General features: G+C 31.6%; 1 protein-coding gene across 3 annotated transcripts in view; it reads right to left on the reverse strand.

Moving 5' to 3' along the window:
- pcm (5'-3' exoribonuclease pacman) overlaps positions 1-21,313 on the reverse strand; it is a 188,186-nt gene that overhangs the window by 77,173 nt on the left and 89,700 nt on the right. For 2 of the 3 annotated variants that reach the window (XM_075355316.1, XM_075355314.1), the window contains exons 15-17: positions 16,332-16,469; positions 13,926-14,043; positions 4,305-4,463 (exon numbers count right to left, since the gene is read on the reverse strand). In XM_075355316.1, the coding sequence (XP_075211431.1) occupies positions 4,305-4,463; positions 13,926-14,043; positions 16,332-16,469 (415 nt within the window). The remainder of the gene's footprint in view (positions 1-4,304; positions 4,464-13,925; positions 14,044-16,331; positions 16,470-21,313) is intronic. The other variant, XM_075355315.1, reaches the window with a different exon arrangement.

Below are 21,313 nucleotides of genomic sequence, written 5' to 3' on the forward strand. Positions count from 1 at the left end.
CTGTTTTGCCTCGAGAATGTAGTGAAGAACCCAAGTCTCATCAACTGTCACAAATCATTCCTCAAAATTTCCTCTGGATTACACTCAACGAGTTCGAGACAATTGCTTGAAATTGAGCTAATAGCACCCATCTAGCTCACATCTTGTTCATGCCAAATATTGTACACGCATTCTGTTGACATGCCTACAGACTCTGCTAACGCGTTCACTGTCACTCGTCAATCTGCCAAAATGATTTTACGCACTTTCCTATCATTTCTGGTAAAGTCGCTTCAGAAGAGGGTCCACTGCATTGCTAGTGCGAGTTCAATCCATTTTAAACTCTGCGACCCAGCAATTAACTGTTGTATTTGATGGAGAAGGGTCTCACAATGTAGTATCAAGCTCTTCTTTAATTGCCTTTGCACTTAAGCCTTTCAGAAAAAAGTATTTAATCACTGTATGAATTTTCAGATTTTCTCATTTTCTAAAAAACTCCCCAATTCTCCATTTTGACAGACTGTAAATAGTATAGTAAATGATGCAGTGACTTGAAACTCTTATATTAAACTAATGAAGAATGGAATCGTGCGATGCCATTGAGAAATTAAGCATACTATAGTCATCTCTGTGTGAGGCTCGGTTTACCTCACCCACATATATAAGAAGAATATGAGGTAATTGCATTGTAGGTTATCTACATATTTTCTGATAAATGTTAGTCAGTATATGCACTTGGAACATCATTATTATGTTTGGATAAGTATAAGTTTGAATTTTTATCTAAAACGTTTACCTTAATATCTCATTAATAAATAATTAAAATTATAATATTTAATACTATTAAATAGTGAGTTAAAATGAAATCAAGTTTGCTTATCACCTTTGATAATGAGTTCTGCCATTAAAAAACTATCACTAAACTAAGTAAATGATAATCATAAAAAAAAAAATAAATATGTTTTAAATGAAACATATCAGACTGGATTGATGTTTCTCACACCTGAGATATTTGTAATGTACATTTAAGACACTTGAGGTCCATGGTTTAAATCATATTTAATACAAATGTTGGTACTGTTACTGCTTACCTTTTTGAGAAAGAGGTGAATAACCGACCCTTTGTGTACGTTTTTTAAAATAAATTTTCTTTTAGCTGGTCAATTCTACCTTAAATCCCTATGTCTTTCTTAACCATGTTCCCCCACAAAATCCATTCCTCTTTGTTTCAAGTGAAGTTGGGATCACTGACTTTGTCTCTTATTCACTGCAGGGGCAGAGTGAACAAACAACCTGTTTCTTTCTTTATTTATTTTTTGTAAATTTTTATAATATTATAAAATTGATGAGTTTTTCTGTTTTTGATCAAATAATTGAGTTCTAAAGAAAACTTCTGATTTTCAATTTGTTCACAATTTTATTTAGAAATGAATCAGTACTTTTAACTACTCCAGTAGTTGTGGATCATTGATACGCAAGAAAGATAATAATTCAAGTGGTCTAGTGTTGTTGAAAATATTAGTAATGTAGATAAAAAAATAGACTTAAATCTTTATCTAAAAAGTTCCTTCACAGAAAAAAATTGCACAAATACTGTCTATTGGATTTACAAATGGGATTTTCTGTTCTAAATAAAGATGGCGAAGACAGACCACAGTGCATTTTTTTTATTATAAAGTGTATTGAATGAATCTATGAAACCACTGAAGTTGAGATGCCATCTTGATACAAAATGTAATGATGAATCGATTAATAATCCCATAGAATATTTTCAAAACAATAAACCTGCAACTTCATGGTTAATTAAGATGATTATATGTAGAAGAACAAAAAATGAAAGCACCGTTCTTGCTTCTTTTGCCTGTAAGAAACACTAAAAAAGAACTTGTTTATTGAAAAACATGACAATAAGATGGCTCAAAATGTGAAAAATATTTCTAGACTGGTTATACAATAGTGAACATTTTGCGTTACAGTTGGATGAAAGTAATGATGTTTCAGATAATACTATTCTGGTAGCTTCAGTGTGATATGAAGAAAAATAAAGTTTGTTAAGACTTTTTGTTTTGTGAATTGGTATCTCTTTATAAAACTGCTGAAGCCCTTTTCAATATTGTCAGTAACTTCATAACTATAAATAAAGTTCCACGAGAAAAATGTACAGGAATAAGTACTGATGATGTTAAGGCAATGTTGGGAATACGTAAAGGTTTTGTCATGTATCCAGAAAGTCACACATCTTGTGAAATGGATGCATGGGAATATACACAGTCAAGTAATAGCTACGTGCCATACGTCTTGAAAATAAAAACAATTCTAAACAAGGTAGAAAAAACTGTCAATTTTATTAAGGCCTGATCTCTTCATAGCCAGTTATTTTATGCTCTTCTTACTGAAATGGGAAGTGATCATGAACACAATAATGTATTCAAAAATTCATTGGCTGGCTTGTAGTAAGATTCAGATGTGGTTTTAGGCTTCATGACAAAGCAAAGTTGTTCTTCATCAATTTTAAATTTAACATACAACTTAAATGATTTCACATGCCTCTTGCCCCTAGTTATTTAGTGGACATTTTTAACATCTTGAATACTCTTTATTTGAGCCTTCAAGGTACACCTCTCACTGTGTTTTTTGCACGAGACAAGACAGAGGCAACAATCAAGAAGTTAAATTTGTGATGCAACCATTTGGAGAAAGGAGAACCATGTATGAAAGGATTCCTTTCATACACTGACTGATTTCACAGATTTCAGTGAACCCCTTTCTAGTGATGTTACTGAAAGTATGATTTAACATATAAGGTGATTGGTATCTCAACTATGTCTTATTTTCTGATCAGCCCTGAAAAAAAAAAATTGAATGAAAACTACCTTTCCTTCCAGACTCAGATCAGGAACTTCCTTCTGTCAAAGAAGAACAATTATTGAGGTATCTTGTAATTCAACATTAAAAATTCTGTTTCTTTTGTTACTGTTATTGGATTTTTGGTACCAATCTAAAATTGTTTATGCTGAAATTTCCAAAAGGGCTGTAAGCCATCTGTTGCCATTTGCCACTGTATGAGACAACATTTTCTCATCTTGTACACATGAAAAACAAATAGAGGAACAGATTTACATTATAAATTATCCAGTTTTGATCCAGAAATACACAAGCTGATGTCTGAAAAAGTCAAACAGCCATCACATTAGGTAAGTGTTGAATTCATAATATTAGGCTTAACTGGTATGATCATATATTTCCAAATACTTCCATTTATAACAGTATTGCATTGTCATAAATGACATATTTAGTGGTGAAAAGTTGTAGTTATCTCTTCATTTTTATGATATGTAAATATATTTAAAAAGTAATTTTTGATTTCTAGGAGCCATGGGGAATTAAAAGTCACTACAGGAGGTCTGCAATACCAGAAAGGTTGGGAAACACAGCTGTATATGACTTGCCTTGTTTCTAGAAAGTTAAATAGATTGTTACAGGGGCAAAAATGAGCAATTTGCTTGTCTTTTAAAATGATTGTACGATGTTGCTACAATAGGCTCTTTGTTCATTTTTTATTTCAAACATGTCTACTAGCCTAAATGTATTTCCTTATTTTTTACAATGTTTATCAAATGACAACTTAATTTTAAAGTGCATTTTTAGTATTTAATTTTTACCATAAAAAAGTAAACAAAAATCAACTGAAAATTTTAAGTAACTTTTTTCCTAAAAACTACACCATTATTTTTTGGGTGCATGTCTTATATGAGTAAATATGGTAATTGTTTATTATATGCTCACTATCACTAAAATAATTACAGAAATGATCTAAAATCTATTTTCTATAATATTGTATAAATTTAATATATTTTACAGAATTGTTTTATCAAGGTTAAACTTAATTCTTCCGTTAAAGTTCAGAGTTAAATGTCAGAGCTCAAAGATTGTCAAAAATCATAAAACAATATTTATTTTTCCAAGTTTCCTAAAAATGTTAGCGATATAAATTTCTTGTTGTTGAAAAAAGATAGGTGCTGTATAGTTTAAAAACATCCCTAATTTATTAAAATATAGAAATTTAACTATGTACGATGGCCAACTCAATGTTGCGCATCCATTTAACTAGCACAAGTGAGACAACAATAATGAATAATCAATACACAAGCTCACATGCAATTCATTAAAAGATAAATAATCCTAAATATACAAAAAACCTGTTTTCTTTTTACAATAAAATAATTACCAAAATAAGTTTAGTACTTAAAAAAAAAAAAAACAAAACCAAAAAGAATTAAAAATATAGTTTGGTAGTTTTATAATTCACAAGCACATATACTTACAACTCCCTTAGCACCATAATGAGGAGTACCGAGTGTAAAGCAAACAGTGGATGGTTTAAACAGATCATCAATTGTTAAATGATCAGTATAATTTGTTTCATAAGTAACTAGGTCACACACAATTGTCTGCAAAGCATAAGATGCTGGTGTGTTAGCCCACTGAAAACATGTTTAAAAAAATTATTACAACAATAGTACTACTTTATTAAAAGCACTACCTGAGCCATAGTGAATCTTTAATGAGGCATTTTTAAAAGTAGTATCTGCCTGTCACAGAAAGTTGTCACTAACAATATACTAGCTTCAATTTCATCACTGTTTGTACTTTTCTTTAACTTAATTATTACATTTTACACAAAATTCATCAATATAAACAGTGAAACACACAATGTTACATTAAATGAATAAATAAAACTACAACTTCGCAACAGGAAATAGATGATAACATTGACTGAATGCTAAAGATGTATGTGTGTTTGTAGTAGTGGGTCGACCTTGGCGCTAAAGTATCCCTGAATTAAATGATAATACAATACCAAGACAATTATCATAATTAGAACTTGAATTATATGGTGGATCTCTCATTAAACAAACTTCCAAAAGAAAATCAAAATAAAATTTGACTTGTACTCTGAACTACAATACTATTTTTAATGAAAAGGGGGAAAAATATTGAAATGACTTGTTAAACAAATAAAAAAATAAAATTTAAAACTTGGCATAAAATTTATACCAATTGAATTCTATCATTCTACCATAAGGTATCATAGATTGTAGCTAAAATTATCTCAAATGAACATATCTGAGCTTCTTGTTCACCCTTTGACCACTGTCTAAGTCCTGCAACACATGTGTAGCAAATATTTTTACTCCAAAATACATGATTTACACTTGTCGAACAAAACTTGTATTATTTCTTTTTTGCCTTTTCACCATTAACTCACCACAAATGTAATAAAAAGAATCTTCAGAATTTCTGCAGCCCCTTGAAGGCATTTTGAAAACGGAAAGTTTGCTTTACGACCTGAAAATATATTTTCACAACAAAATGCATTTGATCACAGAGGACAAAAAAAAACTCGATTTACACAGGCTGATGGTGGAAACAGGACAGATAATAATAGTTGCATGGTACATGAGTTGCACGGATAGCTGCCAAAAACATGTTAAGTCTTGTCACAACCTGTCAAACAAGCTCTCCCACCATCTTGTCATCTTCAACCCCCTCACACTTCTTCAACCACTCAACTGTTTAGCTATAAGAATGCATAATATAAGCCAAAAAAGTGAATGTATTATATTAATTTACTATAAAAAAAGAAAGTTTTGTCTATTTTATAGTATCACATTTCCGCAATTTTTTTTAAATTTGCAATTTGCAAAAAACCATGATGTAATGGAAAAAATGAAAATAATTTTCAGATTCAGCGCAAAAAAATACAGAGGAATCAATTATTAAAAGTTAAAAAACATTTCACATCCCAAATTTTGCAGGCTTGTGTGTGTAATTTGAGGAACTTTATGAATATGTTCACTTTGTTGGAAAACTTCTCTAAAAGAATTGTGGCAGTAGGTAAAGTCAAATACGGTATATTCTCACTTTATTATGGTTAATGATCAGCCTAATACAATTCTTACAGATTAATTTAAATAATAATAATTACCATAATATATTAGCCATTTCACTCCCAAAAAAAAATTAAATGGACACCACTCCATACCAACCAAAAAATGATGAAAATATTGATAAATGTTACAATATTGTTCCCTAATAAAAAAAAAAATAAATAAAATAAGAACCTCTTGGAAAAACCTACTGCTGAAAAAGTTATTTTCATCTATGTTTTTCACATATAAGTCTGAGAAATGAGAATCATTCTGGCTAAAATTACAATAAATTGAGTTTATTGTATTCTGAGTATTCTTAAGTTTATTATGCTCTTTGTTTGCTGTGTTTATAATGAAAGAGAAGCATTGCTAATTGTAGTATAATTTTAAATTTTTCAGAGGGGAAAAATTACCTGTTTAACTTTAATCAATTTAATACGCTGAATACTAGAGATTGATGCAACCTGGTCATCTTAGATAGTACTCAAGTTTTATTATGCATATATATATGAAATCATTCCAGTAGTAGACAGCAGCAGATTTTGTGTTTTTGTTCAAAATAAATTTCAACATTTTCAAAAACCAATTTTAACAAATTGATAAATCATAAATAAATATGTTTTAAAGTAATTATAGAATTTAATAACAACTGAATATTTGGAATTCCATAAAATCAATTTTTAGAATTGATATGTTAAGTTTAACTTATCTAATTATGTTCTGCATAACTTCCTCTGTAACCACATATTCTTGGATTATTGATATCTCATTTAGTTTTTGTTGCTATTTGCATGCAACATATTTAAGAGTTACTAGCAATTTTTGTAACGTGCGATTTTCAGAAACAAAAATACAATGTAAACTTTTGCGTGAAACTGGGGAAAATTTTCACAGAAATGTTTCGACCTTTGAAAAGAGCTTATGGAGATGATGCTCTAGGTCTTATGCAATGTTATGGTTTTCATGATTTTAAAGTGGTCATGAATCAACTGAAAAAACTGAAAATGACCTTCGACCAGGATGGCCTTTGATTTCAACTGATGACACCCACATTCAGAAAATCAACAATCTGGTGCATGCAAATCGTCGATTGACTTTGAGAACTTGCAGAAGAGGTTAGCATCTTGACTGGATCATGCCATGACATTTTGACTGAAAAACTGAATATGCATAGAGTTGCAACAATGTTTGCTTGAAAGAACATCGAGTAGATGTTTGTTGGCAACTTCTTAAATAAGTCGATGATGATGAAACATTTGTACAAAGGATCATAATGGGAGATGAATGCTGAGTTTACAGCTACGACATTGAGACAAAAGTTCAACCATCACAATGGATTGAAAAAGGATCTGCACGCCCCAAGAAAGCATGTCAGTCTCGATCCAATGTCAAAGTGATGCTTTTGTTATTTTTCGATTTTAATGGATTATGCATTTTGAATTCTTACCTCAAGGTGTAACAGTGAACTGTGTGTACTATCAAGGAATTTTACAATGGTTATGTGAAAAAATCCGCATAAAGAGACCAGAGGTGTGGTGAGACAACTCATGGTTCTTTCACCACAACAATGCACTCGCACACTCAGCTTATTCAATTCATCAGTTTTGTGGCAAAAATCAGATGACTGTCCTCCCTCAGCCTCACTACTTACCAGACCTGGTTCCTTGCAATTTTTTTTCATTTCTGAAATTAAAATCAGTGATGAAAGGATGCTGTTTTGAGACTATTGATGACATTAAAGCAAATTTGTCACAAACCTTAAAAGCCATTTCAAATGAAGCTATCCAGGACTGCTTCACCAAGTGGAAACACTGCTGAGAAAAGTGTGATTAGAGGAGGGGAGTACTTTGAAGGGGACAAGGACCAATAATCTGTAAAATTAATAATAAAGATAAAAAAAATAAAGTTCAGCTATCTTCTGAACAGATATATATATATAAAATATATATAAATGCATGTGTGTATGTGTAGTTATAGACTTATGTACTGACTGATAATGCAGGATCCCGCCAGAGTCAATTATTGGTATTAGTTTTTAAAGTTTTTCTGTTATTGTGTTTGGTGGTTAAGTTGTTGATTTCTGATAAATATGTATTTACACACACAGAATGTACAATGGTTATTTTTTTTGCAAGGTCCGATCGGTCGTGAAATAAAAACCCGTGCAAAAATTAGATGAACCTTTGCACATATGTGTTGCATAGCGTCTCTAGTATGGCCTTCAATCACGCCGCGTCACTTCATTTAGTTCTGAACACGCAGCTAGCACGTAAACATGTCTACAACAATAGCATCTCCCGCCAAGTATGAAAAGCGTGCGGCAATTCGATTTCTTCAAGCTGAGGGGTGTAATGCAGCTGAAATTTGATTAATAAGTAATATGTAAGGTGAAACTTCAATGAGTGACAGCAAAGTGTGACAATGGTGCAGGAACTTTAAAGCAGGATGTATAGATGTTCTTGATGCAGGCGGTCAGGGAAGGAAGCGAGTGTCAACCGATGATCTCGTTGAGCGAGTGGCTGAGGCAATTCGAGAAAATCGTCAGTTCACAATTTCTCTATTGAGTGATTCATTTCCTGAAATCTCAAGATCAGCTCTCTACACCAGTGTGAGTGAGAGACTTCAGTACTGCGAACTGTGTGCGAGATGGGTTCCCAAGATGCTGTCCGACCATCACAAAACAATGAGAATGGACGCCTGCCTAACGTTTCTCCAGCACTACCACAATGAAAGAGGAGATTTTTTGAACAAAATTGTCACAGGGGACGAGACATAGGTCCATTTCGAAACTGAAGAAACAAAAGAACAATCCAAACAGTGGATGCATTCTCATTCTCCCAGTAAACCAAAGAAGTTCAAGCGAACCTTCTCAAACAGAAAGTGTATGGCTACTGTGTTCTGGGACTGGAATGGAGTTCTCTTGGTGGAATTCATGAAACGTGGCACGACCATTACTGCAGCCTCATATTGTGTGACTCTTCAACGTCTACATAGGGCAATTCAGAATAAGCGGAGACGAATGTTGTCATCAGGCATTGTCTTTCTCCATGACAATGCTCGGCCGCACACTGCAGCTGTAACAAAGAAGCTCCTGCAGCGTTTTCGTGGGGAAGTGTTTAATCACCCACCATACAGCCCGGACTTGGCTCCATCCGATTTTCACCTCTTTGCTCACATGAAATGCTGGCTAGGAGGACAACATTTTGGCACAGACATCGAGCTGCAGACCGGCGTAGAAACATGGCTGAAAACACAGGTGGCTCCGTTCTATGACGAGGGTATTGGAAAGTTGGTACCACGCTACGATAAATGTCTAAATCGGAGTGGCGACTATGTAGAGAAATAGCGTAACTATGTAAGTAATTGTTACAAATAAAAAATTTTTTATTTTCACTGTGGTTTTAATTTCGTGACCGATCGGACCTTGAAAAAAAAAAAACACTTGTATCACAAAGTTCTCCCAGCACTTTCATAAGCTATTCCTCATGAAAATATTGGTAAAAGTTCAACATACGTCCTAAAATGCTTCATTTGTGAGTTATGGTAATAAAAAAGATTTCAATTTTATAAAAATATTTTTTATCCATCCCCAGACACGAAATTTAAAGGTGTTTCAGGTGATCTTGGTGGTCAGGAATGTGGATCTCCATGACTGATCTATTTCTCAGAGAAATGATGATTTAAGTGAATTGAAATGGCATAAGAGAAGTGGGGAGGTGCAACTTCATGCTGGAGATATACTTTGTGTCTCAGCATTAGAGAAATATCTTCAAGCAGCTGCAGCAATTCTTATAGATGAAACTGTAAGCAGACCCCAGCATTTAAGCAGCCAGGTAATGTGAACGATCAAAACAGATGATCGGTGTTGAAAATTGCCTTCCATCTTTTCATGAGAATTTACTTCTGCCCATTTATGGTCATTGCATAAGTTTCTGATGTCATCTTGAATGAAATTTGCCTTGTCGGTAAACAAAATATACTTGCAGATTAGTTGATTTGTATTCCGTTCAGTTGCAGAACTCCAAGCAAAGCAGATTGTCTCCTGGATGTAGATGTTGAAATGGTTGTTTATAAGAATAAAACTTGTTTTGTTTAAGTGTCCTCCAAAACCATCAAATCCAAAACTCAGATCTGCACAGAAAGACTTCATCTACTGACACCTGGACTGCATCGATAATAATTTCATCAATAACTGCATTGTGATGGGCAGATCATTTGTAGCTAGTACGAATACTAGGAAGTGAACCTATTTCCCAAAGACTGCAGAAAGTAACTCTAATTGTTTTGGGATTCGGTATCCTGCGATTCAGAAAACGTATTTCATATTTTACTGCAGCAGTTGTAGCATTACCATTCATTACATACACCTAAAATGAATACCATACCAGCGTATTCCTCTGTTATAATTAAGTACGGTGTTACTTCAATGGCAAACCGATGATAATTAAACTAAAATTCACCGAAAACCTACGACAGTACACTTCATAGTACCCAATATACTTAATGCACCTCATAGATTGATTTAAATACTAATACAGTATTGTGCTTTGTTGATCAACAATTGTTATTTCATTGTCAACTTTGAAATAATTTTTCAAATAATTTATTAAATCTGTCATTAAAAAAAATATTATCTAAATAATTTTTATTTTACAATTCTGTAATTTCCAATTTTTTAAATTTTTTTAAGAGGAATTTTTAACAGTAAATTTTGGTTTTATAAATTTACACATCACCAAATAAGAATTTGGTTTTTGTTTACATTAAATAAGTACTTTTCTGACAAATTTAGTAATGTACAATTTCTACATAAAATTCTAACTTTTCTTTGTTATTCAATTTATCTTATACCATTTGGTTTAGAATTAAATCCTCTACAAGTTTTGTTAAAAATGTTCTATGTGTTTATTAACCAATTAACAAATTTAAGGTATGTCAAACATAACAAACAGGGTTTTTTACCCCAATTGATTGGTATACACCCCACCTATCTCAAAAACTACAGCAGCTACCATTCTGGGACTTATTTTATTCAATTTTTCATGTCAAAAACAATAAAAAATTATAAATTTTGCCCCTTAATTAATGTTCTAAATATTTCAGTAAAACCTCAATTCACTGGGACAGCTGAAATCTAAGCGAAACTTTTCACTAGCCATCATCTTGCAAACAAAGCATTTTAGGACATATGTTTATTCTCCATTATTTTTGTAAGTACAGTAGGTTATATAAGTCCCAGGAGAACTTCATGATACACTCTGAGTATGTACAGGGTCATTCATGGGAACCGGATGTTTTTGAAGTGTGTTGTACTCTGGCGTTCGTGGTGGGAGGGGCACGTGGCTGTGTCTGACATTTCCTTTGTTCATAGCATTTACATTTTAGTCGTTGAGATGGAGCCGTGGAAGCTAGACCAACGCCTGTACGCGTATGACAGTTTTGTGCGAAATGACGAATCCGTAACTGCTGTTCAGCAAGATTTCCACCGTCAGTTTAATATCCATCGTAATGCAAGTGTCCCTTCTCGTTACACAATATTGCGATGGGTAAACAACCTTCGAACAAGTGGTTCAATATTGAAGAAAAAACCACCGGGTCCCTGACGAACTGCTAGCACTCCGGACAACATCAAACGAGTAAGGGAAGCCATTGTCAGAAGCCCACGCCACTCTATTCAGAGCCGTTCAGCAGCGCTTCAAATGAGCACAAGTACGGTAAGACGAATTCTGCATACAGACCTGCATTTCCATCCTTACAAGATAGCCGTCGTGCAGCAGTTAAACGAGCAAGATTTCACGCAGCGATTACAATTTTGTCGACAAATGCTTAACATTTTTGAAGAAAATGAAAATTTGTTATTGTTAATGAGTGAACGAAGCCCATTTTCATTTGAATAGCTTCGTCAACAAACAGAATTGCCAGTATTGGGCAGAAAGAAACCCACATCAGCTTCACGAGAGACCACTTCATAGCCCAAAGGTGACTGTCTGGTGTGCAATAGGAAAGGTCGGTGTTATTGGACCATATTTTTTTTAAGAAAATGACGCTGCCGTAACTGTAACAGCTGATTGTTACATTGCGATGTTGAATACGTTTTTCATCCCTGAGTTACAAAACCGGGGAATCGATTTTCAAAATGTGTTATTCCAGCAGGATGGAGCTACAGTCCACACAGCGAGGGCAACGATGGCTGTTCTCCGTAACTTGTTTCCGGGATGGATCGTTTCCAGATTTGGCGACATTCCTTGGCCCGCTTGGTCCCCTGACTTGAGTAGTTGTGATTTTTTTCTGTGGGGGTTTCTGAAATCACGTGTGTACGGCAATAAACCGTGTACATTGGAGGACCTAAAGATTGCAATTCGTCATCACTTCACCCAGATTGATGTAGACATGCTGCAAAGAATTGAGGCCAGTTACCGTGAAAGGCTACAACAATGTATTGCCCAAAATGGACATCACTTGCCGGACATAATTTTTCGTTCATGAGTAAGTAACAAATGCTTTGATTTAACAAGTGTTTCAGTACCAATAGAACTTTTTTAAAGTAAATATTCAATTTTTTATGATTATTTTAAAAACATCCGGTTCCCGTGAATGACCCTGTATATACAGAGAGAGTGCTTCTAAAATAGGCCGCCAAATTTCTGCAGTGGTTTTCTTACATTAAAATAAAGAAAAGAAGAGTTCTTATATAAACATGGGAATAGAAATGCTTTTTTTTCCCCACTAGCCGCCATTTTGTTTTTTTCACTAATTGATTTTTATCTCCAGAATGGTTTGACTAATTATGTTGAAATTTGGCATGGTACTTACAAAGATAAAAACCTACTGTTAGAAAAATAAACAACCTTACGTAATAATATTTTTCAAAATCGTGGCCATTTAACATTTTTAAATCCAAATAATCCAAAACCGATAATTTTATTAAAAAATAAAGTCTAGTATGCTAGTCTTTAATTTTAAAGACTAGCATACTTGGTTTTTTTACTTGCTTTATCAAATAACGAAAAAAATGATGTTATTGGTATCTTATATTATTATTTGCGTTAACAGGATGTTCAAACTAATGCACAACAAAACTTCATTTGTGATTTTACAATCATCTGCTGTTAAACATAAAAACCAAGAGATGCATTAAAATCAAAGTTTTATTAACCAGCTGATATTTTTTTAAAAATATTTAGAGCTCTTGTTACTGTTTACATTTACATTGTTAAAAGCACTCAATTTGTTGGTTTTAATATTATTTAAAATGGGTTGTTATTCTTATCGTGAGGAAACATATATGATTTTTATATATAAATGAGCCACATCATCAATCGGTACATAATTATATAATTACATCAACAAATAACAAAAATAAAAAATAAATAAAAACTTTAAAATTTATAAAACATAAACCCTAACAACCACAAAATTTGTAACAACACATCACTGCCAAACTACAGTGCCAGTATGACAGTGATACTGCCAGTATGGCAGTGATGTGTTGTTACTGATCTAGTGGTTGTTAGGGTTTATATTTTCTAAATTTTTAAGTTTTTATTTCTTTTTTATTGATGTAATTATAGAATTATGTACCAACTGATGATGTGGGATCCTACAAAAGTCTACTTTTTTCTGTTACTGTTTTTGGAGGTTAAGTTGTTTTTTTAATTTAATTGGCACAGTGATCAGTTTATTAATGAATAATTTGAATTTTCAGAAAGTTACATATATTAAATGAAATATAAACTATCAAAACACAGTAAATAGATAATTAAACTTACCACATTAATCTCCAATAACTAGTTTTCATAGTATCCCACATGTTCAGTGGGTAGCAAATTCTATATCTATTACATTAAAACATATTCTTTCAATTGTTTCTCATTTTATTTGAAATTATTTTTTATATTTTGCTTTACACATGTGCGTGCACATACATATACACACACATTTTTTGTTGCAATGAATAGGTTAAGAATTTATATAAAAAAATACTCATAATGAAACAAAACATAAATGAAATACCTTCTTTTCATAAGAAACTCTGCTATTGTTAGTGAATGCGTACTTTCTTCCTTCAAGAACAGAAGCATAAACAACAACCTCAGTTTTACTACAATCAATTCCCATTCTGGTTAAATATCTATAAAACAAAAGCAAAGAATGTTAGTCAAAATTTTTCTTCTTTAAATTCTGTTACACAAATAAATCACAAAACTATTCATAAACATACAAAAAAAAACATTTTTTTTAATTAATATTTTTAAAAAGTAGAATTTTTGTTTTAATTTCTATTGTCTCGATATATAAATTTTAAAAAAGTTTCTAAAATATAAAATTATTTACAAAGAATGACTTACTAATCTACATCACAGTTGCAATATTTTATAGCTTTTTGAAGTCACATGCCTAATTGATATTGTAGGTCGTCTCAATTCTGAGGTACAGTATTATGTCCTGGACAATGGTCACAACTGCCGATTCACATCTTTCATATGCAGATAATTAGGCTTATCTATCAAAGCCTTTACAGACACAGTTGTCGTAGTTGTTTATAGACAAAAATGTAATGCCTTATAAAACATATTATGATAGATAGTTGACATATATGGTGGTAACACCTGTTAATAACATGTAACTGCTACAACCACAATTATAATTTAAAATTATAAAGTTTATCTTAAAATTTAAAATTACATAATTTAATTTAGATTATAATTTTTAAACAAGTTATCAAATAACTTCTGCAGAAGTTATAAGTCTTTAATAATTTAATTGAGGAGCTTACAACGAAGAAAAAGGAGGAGTTTCTAATAAGAAGTTACAGAACTAACTGATAAAATAAATTTTACATGAATATTAATCATATAGGTAATAATTCCATATTTAGTATTATTTTTACCAATTTTAGTGAATTGTATATTTATAAACAATATATCAGAAATACTATTTAAAAGTATTCTCTTATATGGAATAACCTAAATGAGTTCATTTTCTACATATAATAAAACTCTGTTATAGTATTTTTCACAAGAATAAAGAAAAATAATATTTTTAGAAGAAAATTTTATGAAGTATGTTTTTTCAATATGAATAAAGGCCGTTTCAACGCTGCTACTAATTTTATATGTGTGTGAGTAAGTGTGCATGTGCATGTGCGTGCATGCAAGTGAGTAAGAGGGGGGACAGTGCACGTGGGTGTGTATGCATGACTAACTGAGATTAAAAAAAAATAAATAAAAATGAACTATTAATAGTAAAATTGTTATTAACATTGTAATTGAGAATAGTAAAATCAAAATAAAAAATAGTTTTAATGTAATTTTAAATTAAAACCACCCAAAAGTAAAAATCCAGATTTTATTAACCATTTGTGGATGTTGAGTTTACAAAAAATATATCGTAAGTAGTAAATAAAAAATGAAATAAGAGTAATCATTAATGTGCTAACTACACGGATTAAATATAAAATTTTGAATATATGACATGTGAAAACACAATTTATCAATGCATCTGTAATTTCTTGGTGCCCAAAGAATGTTTAATAAATCACATTACAAAAATAAGCTACAAAAACAAGATTTTTTTATTTTATTAATAGTGTACTTTATCCATTACAGAAAGATAATAGCAATAAAATAAAAGAAAGCTTTCAGTTAAAACATTTTACATTGACATATGATAAAAGGTTTTTTTACAAATGGTTTTATACAAATGTATCAAAAATCACATTTGTTTCAGTCACCTGAAGCAGATGAAGATATTACAACAGAAGAACTAAATAAAAATATAATAATTTTACAATAAATGAGTATCTTTATTTGTAAACAATAATTTTTATTACATTATTTTCAATGTAACAGTTTTAATTAAATTTTAAAGTTTCACTTTTTTGTCACAAATTCACTCAAACTACTTTCCACCACTACTTACCATCACGTTGAGTGCTAACCTTACCATCACGTTGTGATGGTAAGGTTAGCACTCTTTTTAGCAAGAAGTAGATAATTTGAGACCAAGCCACACCAGTTACAGTTTAATTACAAACTCCACATAGTGTCTCCCTGTCACCATTCTGTAAGCAGATTTTAATTAACAACACAACATGGCCTGATGACACAAACAACAAAATACAGTACAGTTATTTCATGAACAAGGTGTGCAGCTGCCTAGTTCCTTTAAATAAAGCTGTACTAAGTATCCAGAGACTTCTGAAATGCCATGTGAAACGATTGATCTACCTTTATTCAACTTACTTTATACAAAAATTCATTTACATTTCATCTATTTCAATCTACAGTAGTATCTTTGATACTACCCATTACATTATACATTACAAAAAACTTGCAGACATAAATATTAATTGAATATTATATTTAAATAATACACATGACAAATTATTACAATAAAGATATCTTATATTATACTTACTTTTCTTCTATTAAGCGTTTGGATAATTTCAACTGCTCAACAATATCTTCAACCAGATTTTCAGTAATCATTGTACTAGATCCATCAGCACATTGTTTTGATAAAATCCTTTTTTTTTCATTAGCTATAGCAATAACCCTTTGGAAAAAATAAATAACCATAAAAATTATTGTGACAGTATCACAAAAACGTAAAAAATAAAGAAATTATTATTTATAACCAAAAAAATAACACTTATGTTGGATTACATATTATTATTGCAGATAAATATAACTATAAAATATGATCTTAAATATAAACCTACTTATGTAATTTACTGTAACTTCAAACAAAACATTTTTATATAAATTTCTAAATATGAGGGTTGATAAAAACACAAAATTTTAGTTCTGAGGACTGCTGCTTCATACAAACAGCGTAGAACTTCCAGGAAGTAATCCTTATTGATTATACAACCTGGTAGCTGGAACTCATGATATACTAAGCCGTTGAAATCAACACAATGATCAAAACCTTCACCTTCAATCAAACTTGATGTACTTTTTTATGTTTTAACTCCTCAGGAAGCTTCCATTGCAATGACTGGGCCTTAATTTTGACGTCAAATTCATACACCCATGTTTCATCACCAGTTATGACTGTGGTTCTAGTTTGTTGTTTACTTCATTTCAGCAATTCCTCAGCAATGTCATTCGGCACTGCTTTTGGTCGAAATTCAACAATTTTTAAACAGGTTTTGCTACCACATGTTTCAAGCCCAAAAAATCCAAAAAAAAAATAAATAAAATAAAATTAAAAATAGTGATTTAGTGATTGTCCATAATTATTTTCTTCAATTTTTCGATGTTGTCATCAGTTGATATGCTGGAATGTCCAGGGCGCTAATCATCTTCAACATAACATCTTCATGGCCCTCTTGGAAATGTTTTTATCACTTGTAAATGCTAGTTTTATTCATAGGAAAATCGCCAAAAGCATCATTCAACATTTCCAGCAGTGCTACAGTTTATTTATTCCATTCTTAAACAAAATTTAATGCAAATTCATTGTTTCATGTTTTCCAAAAGTTAAAAATCACCAGCCATAACAAAACAATTGTAATCTTTTCAACAGCCAGCAATAAACTAAGCATCTAATTTGGCTACCAATATGTTAAGAGACAAATGTATCAACACAACAAAAAAAGATTGTGACAATTGGACTTATACAGTCGGGGAAATTTAAAATTCCAGATATTTCTTTATATCAAATCTGTATAATTACACTACAGTATAATTCCAATTACAACTATATTATATATATTCATACATAATAGATGTAATACTAGCTGCTGGATGTAGTCTTGTCTCTACTATTTTTCAACTTGTTTCAGAAAAAAGCAATACATGAGCTGAAGTAAAAATTTGTAGTAGGAGTAAAACTTCAAGAATAGAAAATAAAAATGTTAATTTGATTGATTGATAACATTGTTCCTTAGTCAAAAAACAAAAATTAATTGAAACATAGGGTGAAATTAGAAAAAAATACTGTACAGTATGAAATTTATTGCTTGGAAAATCAGTTTGAAGATAAATAACAAAATAATGAAATATGACAATAAGGGGGTTTAAAAGGGATAAAACATCAAGTAGTATAGCGACATAAACACCACAGATTTCCAGAATATTTTTTACATACCAAGTAAATCACAAAGTATGGATGAAGTACGGAAGACACCAAAACCAAACTGACACTAGGAGGAGGAGCTTTCATATAGAAAGAAAACTTGTTAATGTAAAATATGCATTTGAGAACTACAAAGAAATGAATACAAAAATTTGTTTAAATTCTGGAATTCAACAGCACTAAAACTAAGACAACAGGAAAACCAGAAAGGAAAACAGTCTTAAAAAGGTGCTTTTTATAGAAGTGTGTTAAAAATTGGATGGACTGATACAGCTTATAATAAAGATGTTATAAAGAACAAAGCTATTTATGGCAGAATCTTACAATAAAACAAAATAGATTATAACATAAAAGAAATAAAATGAAAAACAAGATTACATTCAAAAACACTGCTTATCTTAAAAATCTAATGACCATGTATTTTGGTTTAGATTTTAAATAAAACTTATTGTCAACAGTTTTTGGAAGTAATCTCCTGTTGCCCAATTTATCTCAATAAATCTCTTATCTTGAGATAATTTATCTCTTAATATTATTAAGGTAGACCATATGTTACTCAACTTTAGTTAATTTGGCAATAACCCACCGGGTTGGTCTACCGGTGAACGCGTCTTCCCAAATCAGCTGATTTGGTAGTCGAGAGTTCCAGCGTTCAAGTCCTAGTAAAGCCAGTTATTTTTACATAGATTTGAATACTAGATATTGAATACTGGTGATCTTTGGTGGTTGGGTTTCAATTAACCACACATCTCAGGAATGGTCAAACTGAGACTGTACAAGACTACAGTTCATTTACAGTCATACATATCATCCTCTGAAGTATTATCTGACAGGTAATTACCGAAGGCTAAACAGGAAAAAGAAAGTTAATTTGGCAATACAGAGTGTAGAGGATAAAGAATATAGAGAGAGATTGTAATATATAAACTTAAAGGTAAGGTAACTGAGGTTGCAGGATATAACAAATAAGTAAAGTTTAAGCATTACTACACAGCAAAAAGAATACAAGATAACATTAAACCAATCATACGGCTGAAACCCAAGAAAAAGTGAAAGAAAAATTAAATTAAACTTATGATAAACTGCTGAATTTATTTTTTTTAAATTCATTATAGCAATTCTCCTTAAAGCATATATTGCCACCAGATACTAAGTCCATCACCAATTATTCAATAATAAGTATCTACCAATGATAACCTCTAAAAATTATTCCTAACATTTTCTTTAGGTGCATTTTTGTTAATGCTTATTTTTTTAGCTATTTATTTATCTTGATTTTCTACACAGAATATAAGTTTATTTCTATTTATTTAGATATCATGAATCACATAGTTTATCCAGTAGTTTGTAATTAATTTATCCTTATCAGATAACTGAAATAACATCGTTCACATAATACAATTAACTTAAATAAATAACATCAAATAACAACAAAATAACCACCAAACACAGTAACAGAACCCAAAAAACTAATACCAAAAGTGTCGACTTTCGCGAATCCCACATCATCAGTTGGTACAAAATTCCAAAATTGCATCAAACAAAAACAAAAAATAAATAAAAACTAAAAATTTAAAAACATTCATCCTAATTGTTAAAAATTGTAATTGTTAAAAACATACATCCCTCATTGTAATAAGGATAAAATCAAAACCTAAACCGACGGACTGTTAACGTCTATATGCCTACATGCCCCCATGATGATGATGAGGTAGAGTGTGTAATTGACGAAGAGATTGATGAAGCAATTAAACACGTAAAAGGAGATGAAAATTTAATAATAGTTGGAGATTGAAATGCAAGCATTGGAATAGGCAAGGAAGGAAATATAGTGGGTAAATACAGGCTGGGCAAAAGGAACCAAAGAGGGGACCGACTTATAGAGTTTTTCACGAAGTATAATTTAGTAATTGCCAACACCCAATTTAAAAATCATAATAGAAGAATATACACTTGGAAAAAGCCAGGCGATACTGCAAGATATCAGATAGATATCATGGTTAAGCAAAGATTTAGAAATCAACTCGCTGACTGCAAAACTTATCCTGGAGCAGACATTGATAGCGACCATAATTTGGTGATAATGAAATGTAGATTGGGGTTTAAAAACCTGAAGAAAAGGTGTCAGATGAATCGGTGGAATTTACAGAAGCTTGAGGAAGAGGAGGTAAAGAAGATTTTTGAGGACGCAAGAGGTCTGAGTAAAAAAGATAAGGTAGAAAATGTAGAAGAAGAATGGGAGAATGTTAAAAAGGAAATTCTTAAATCAGCAGAAGCAAACTTAGGCGGAATAAAGAAAACTGGTAGAAAACCTTGGGTTTCAGACGATATATTGCAGCTGATGGATGAACGTAGAAAATATAAGAATGCTAGTGATAAAGTAAAAGAAACTATTGACAATTAAGAAATGCTAAAAACAGGGAAGTGCAAACTAGCGAAAGAAGAGTGGATTAAAGAAAAGTGGTCAGAAGTAGAAAGAGAAATGAACATTGGTAAAATAGACGGAGCATACAGGAAAGTTAAGGAAAATTTTGGTACATAAATTAAAATCTAATAATGTGTTAAACAAAGATGGTACACCAATATATAATACGAAAGGTAAAGTCGATAGATGGGTGGAATATATTGAAGAGTTATACGGTGGAAATGAATTAGAAAATGGTGTTATAGAGGAAGAAGAGGAAGTTGAGGAGGATGAAATGGGAGAAACAATACTGAGATCTGAATTTAAGAGAGCATTAAAAGATTTAAATGGCAGAAAGGCTCCTGGAATAGACTGAATACCTGTAGAATTACTGCGCAGTGCAGGTGCATCAAAAATCTTAACTAGAATTCTATACAGAAGAATTGAGAGGAGAGTGGAAGAAGTGTTAGGAGAAGACCAATTTGGTTTCAGGAAAAGTATAGGGACAAGGGAAGCAATTTTAAGCCTCAGATTAATAGTAGAAGGAAGATTAAAGAAAAACAAATCAACATACTTGGTGTTTATAGACCTAGAAAAGGCATTCGATAACGTAGACTGGAATAAAATGTTCAGCATTTTAAAAAAATTAGGGTTCAAATACAGAGATAGAAGAACAATTGCTAACACGTACAGGAACCAAACAGCAGCAGTAATAATTGAAGAACATAAGAAAGAAGCAGTAATAAGAAAGGGAGTCCAACAAGGATGTTCCCTATCTCCGTTACTTTTTAATCTTTACATGGAACTAGCAGTTAATGATGTTAAAGAACAATTTAGATTCGGAGTAACAGTACAAGGTGAAAAGATAAAGATGCTACGATTTGCTGATGATATAGTAATTCCAGCCGAGAGT

The sequence above is a fragment of the Lycorma delicatula genome, chromosome 2, assembly GCF_047948215.1.
Source record: "Lycorma delicatula isolate Av1 chromosome 2, ASM4794821v1, whole genome shotgun sequence".
NCBI lineage: Eukaryota > Metazoa > Arthropoda > Insecta > Hemiptera > Fulgoridae > Lycorma > Lycorma delicatula.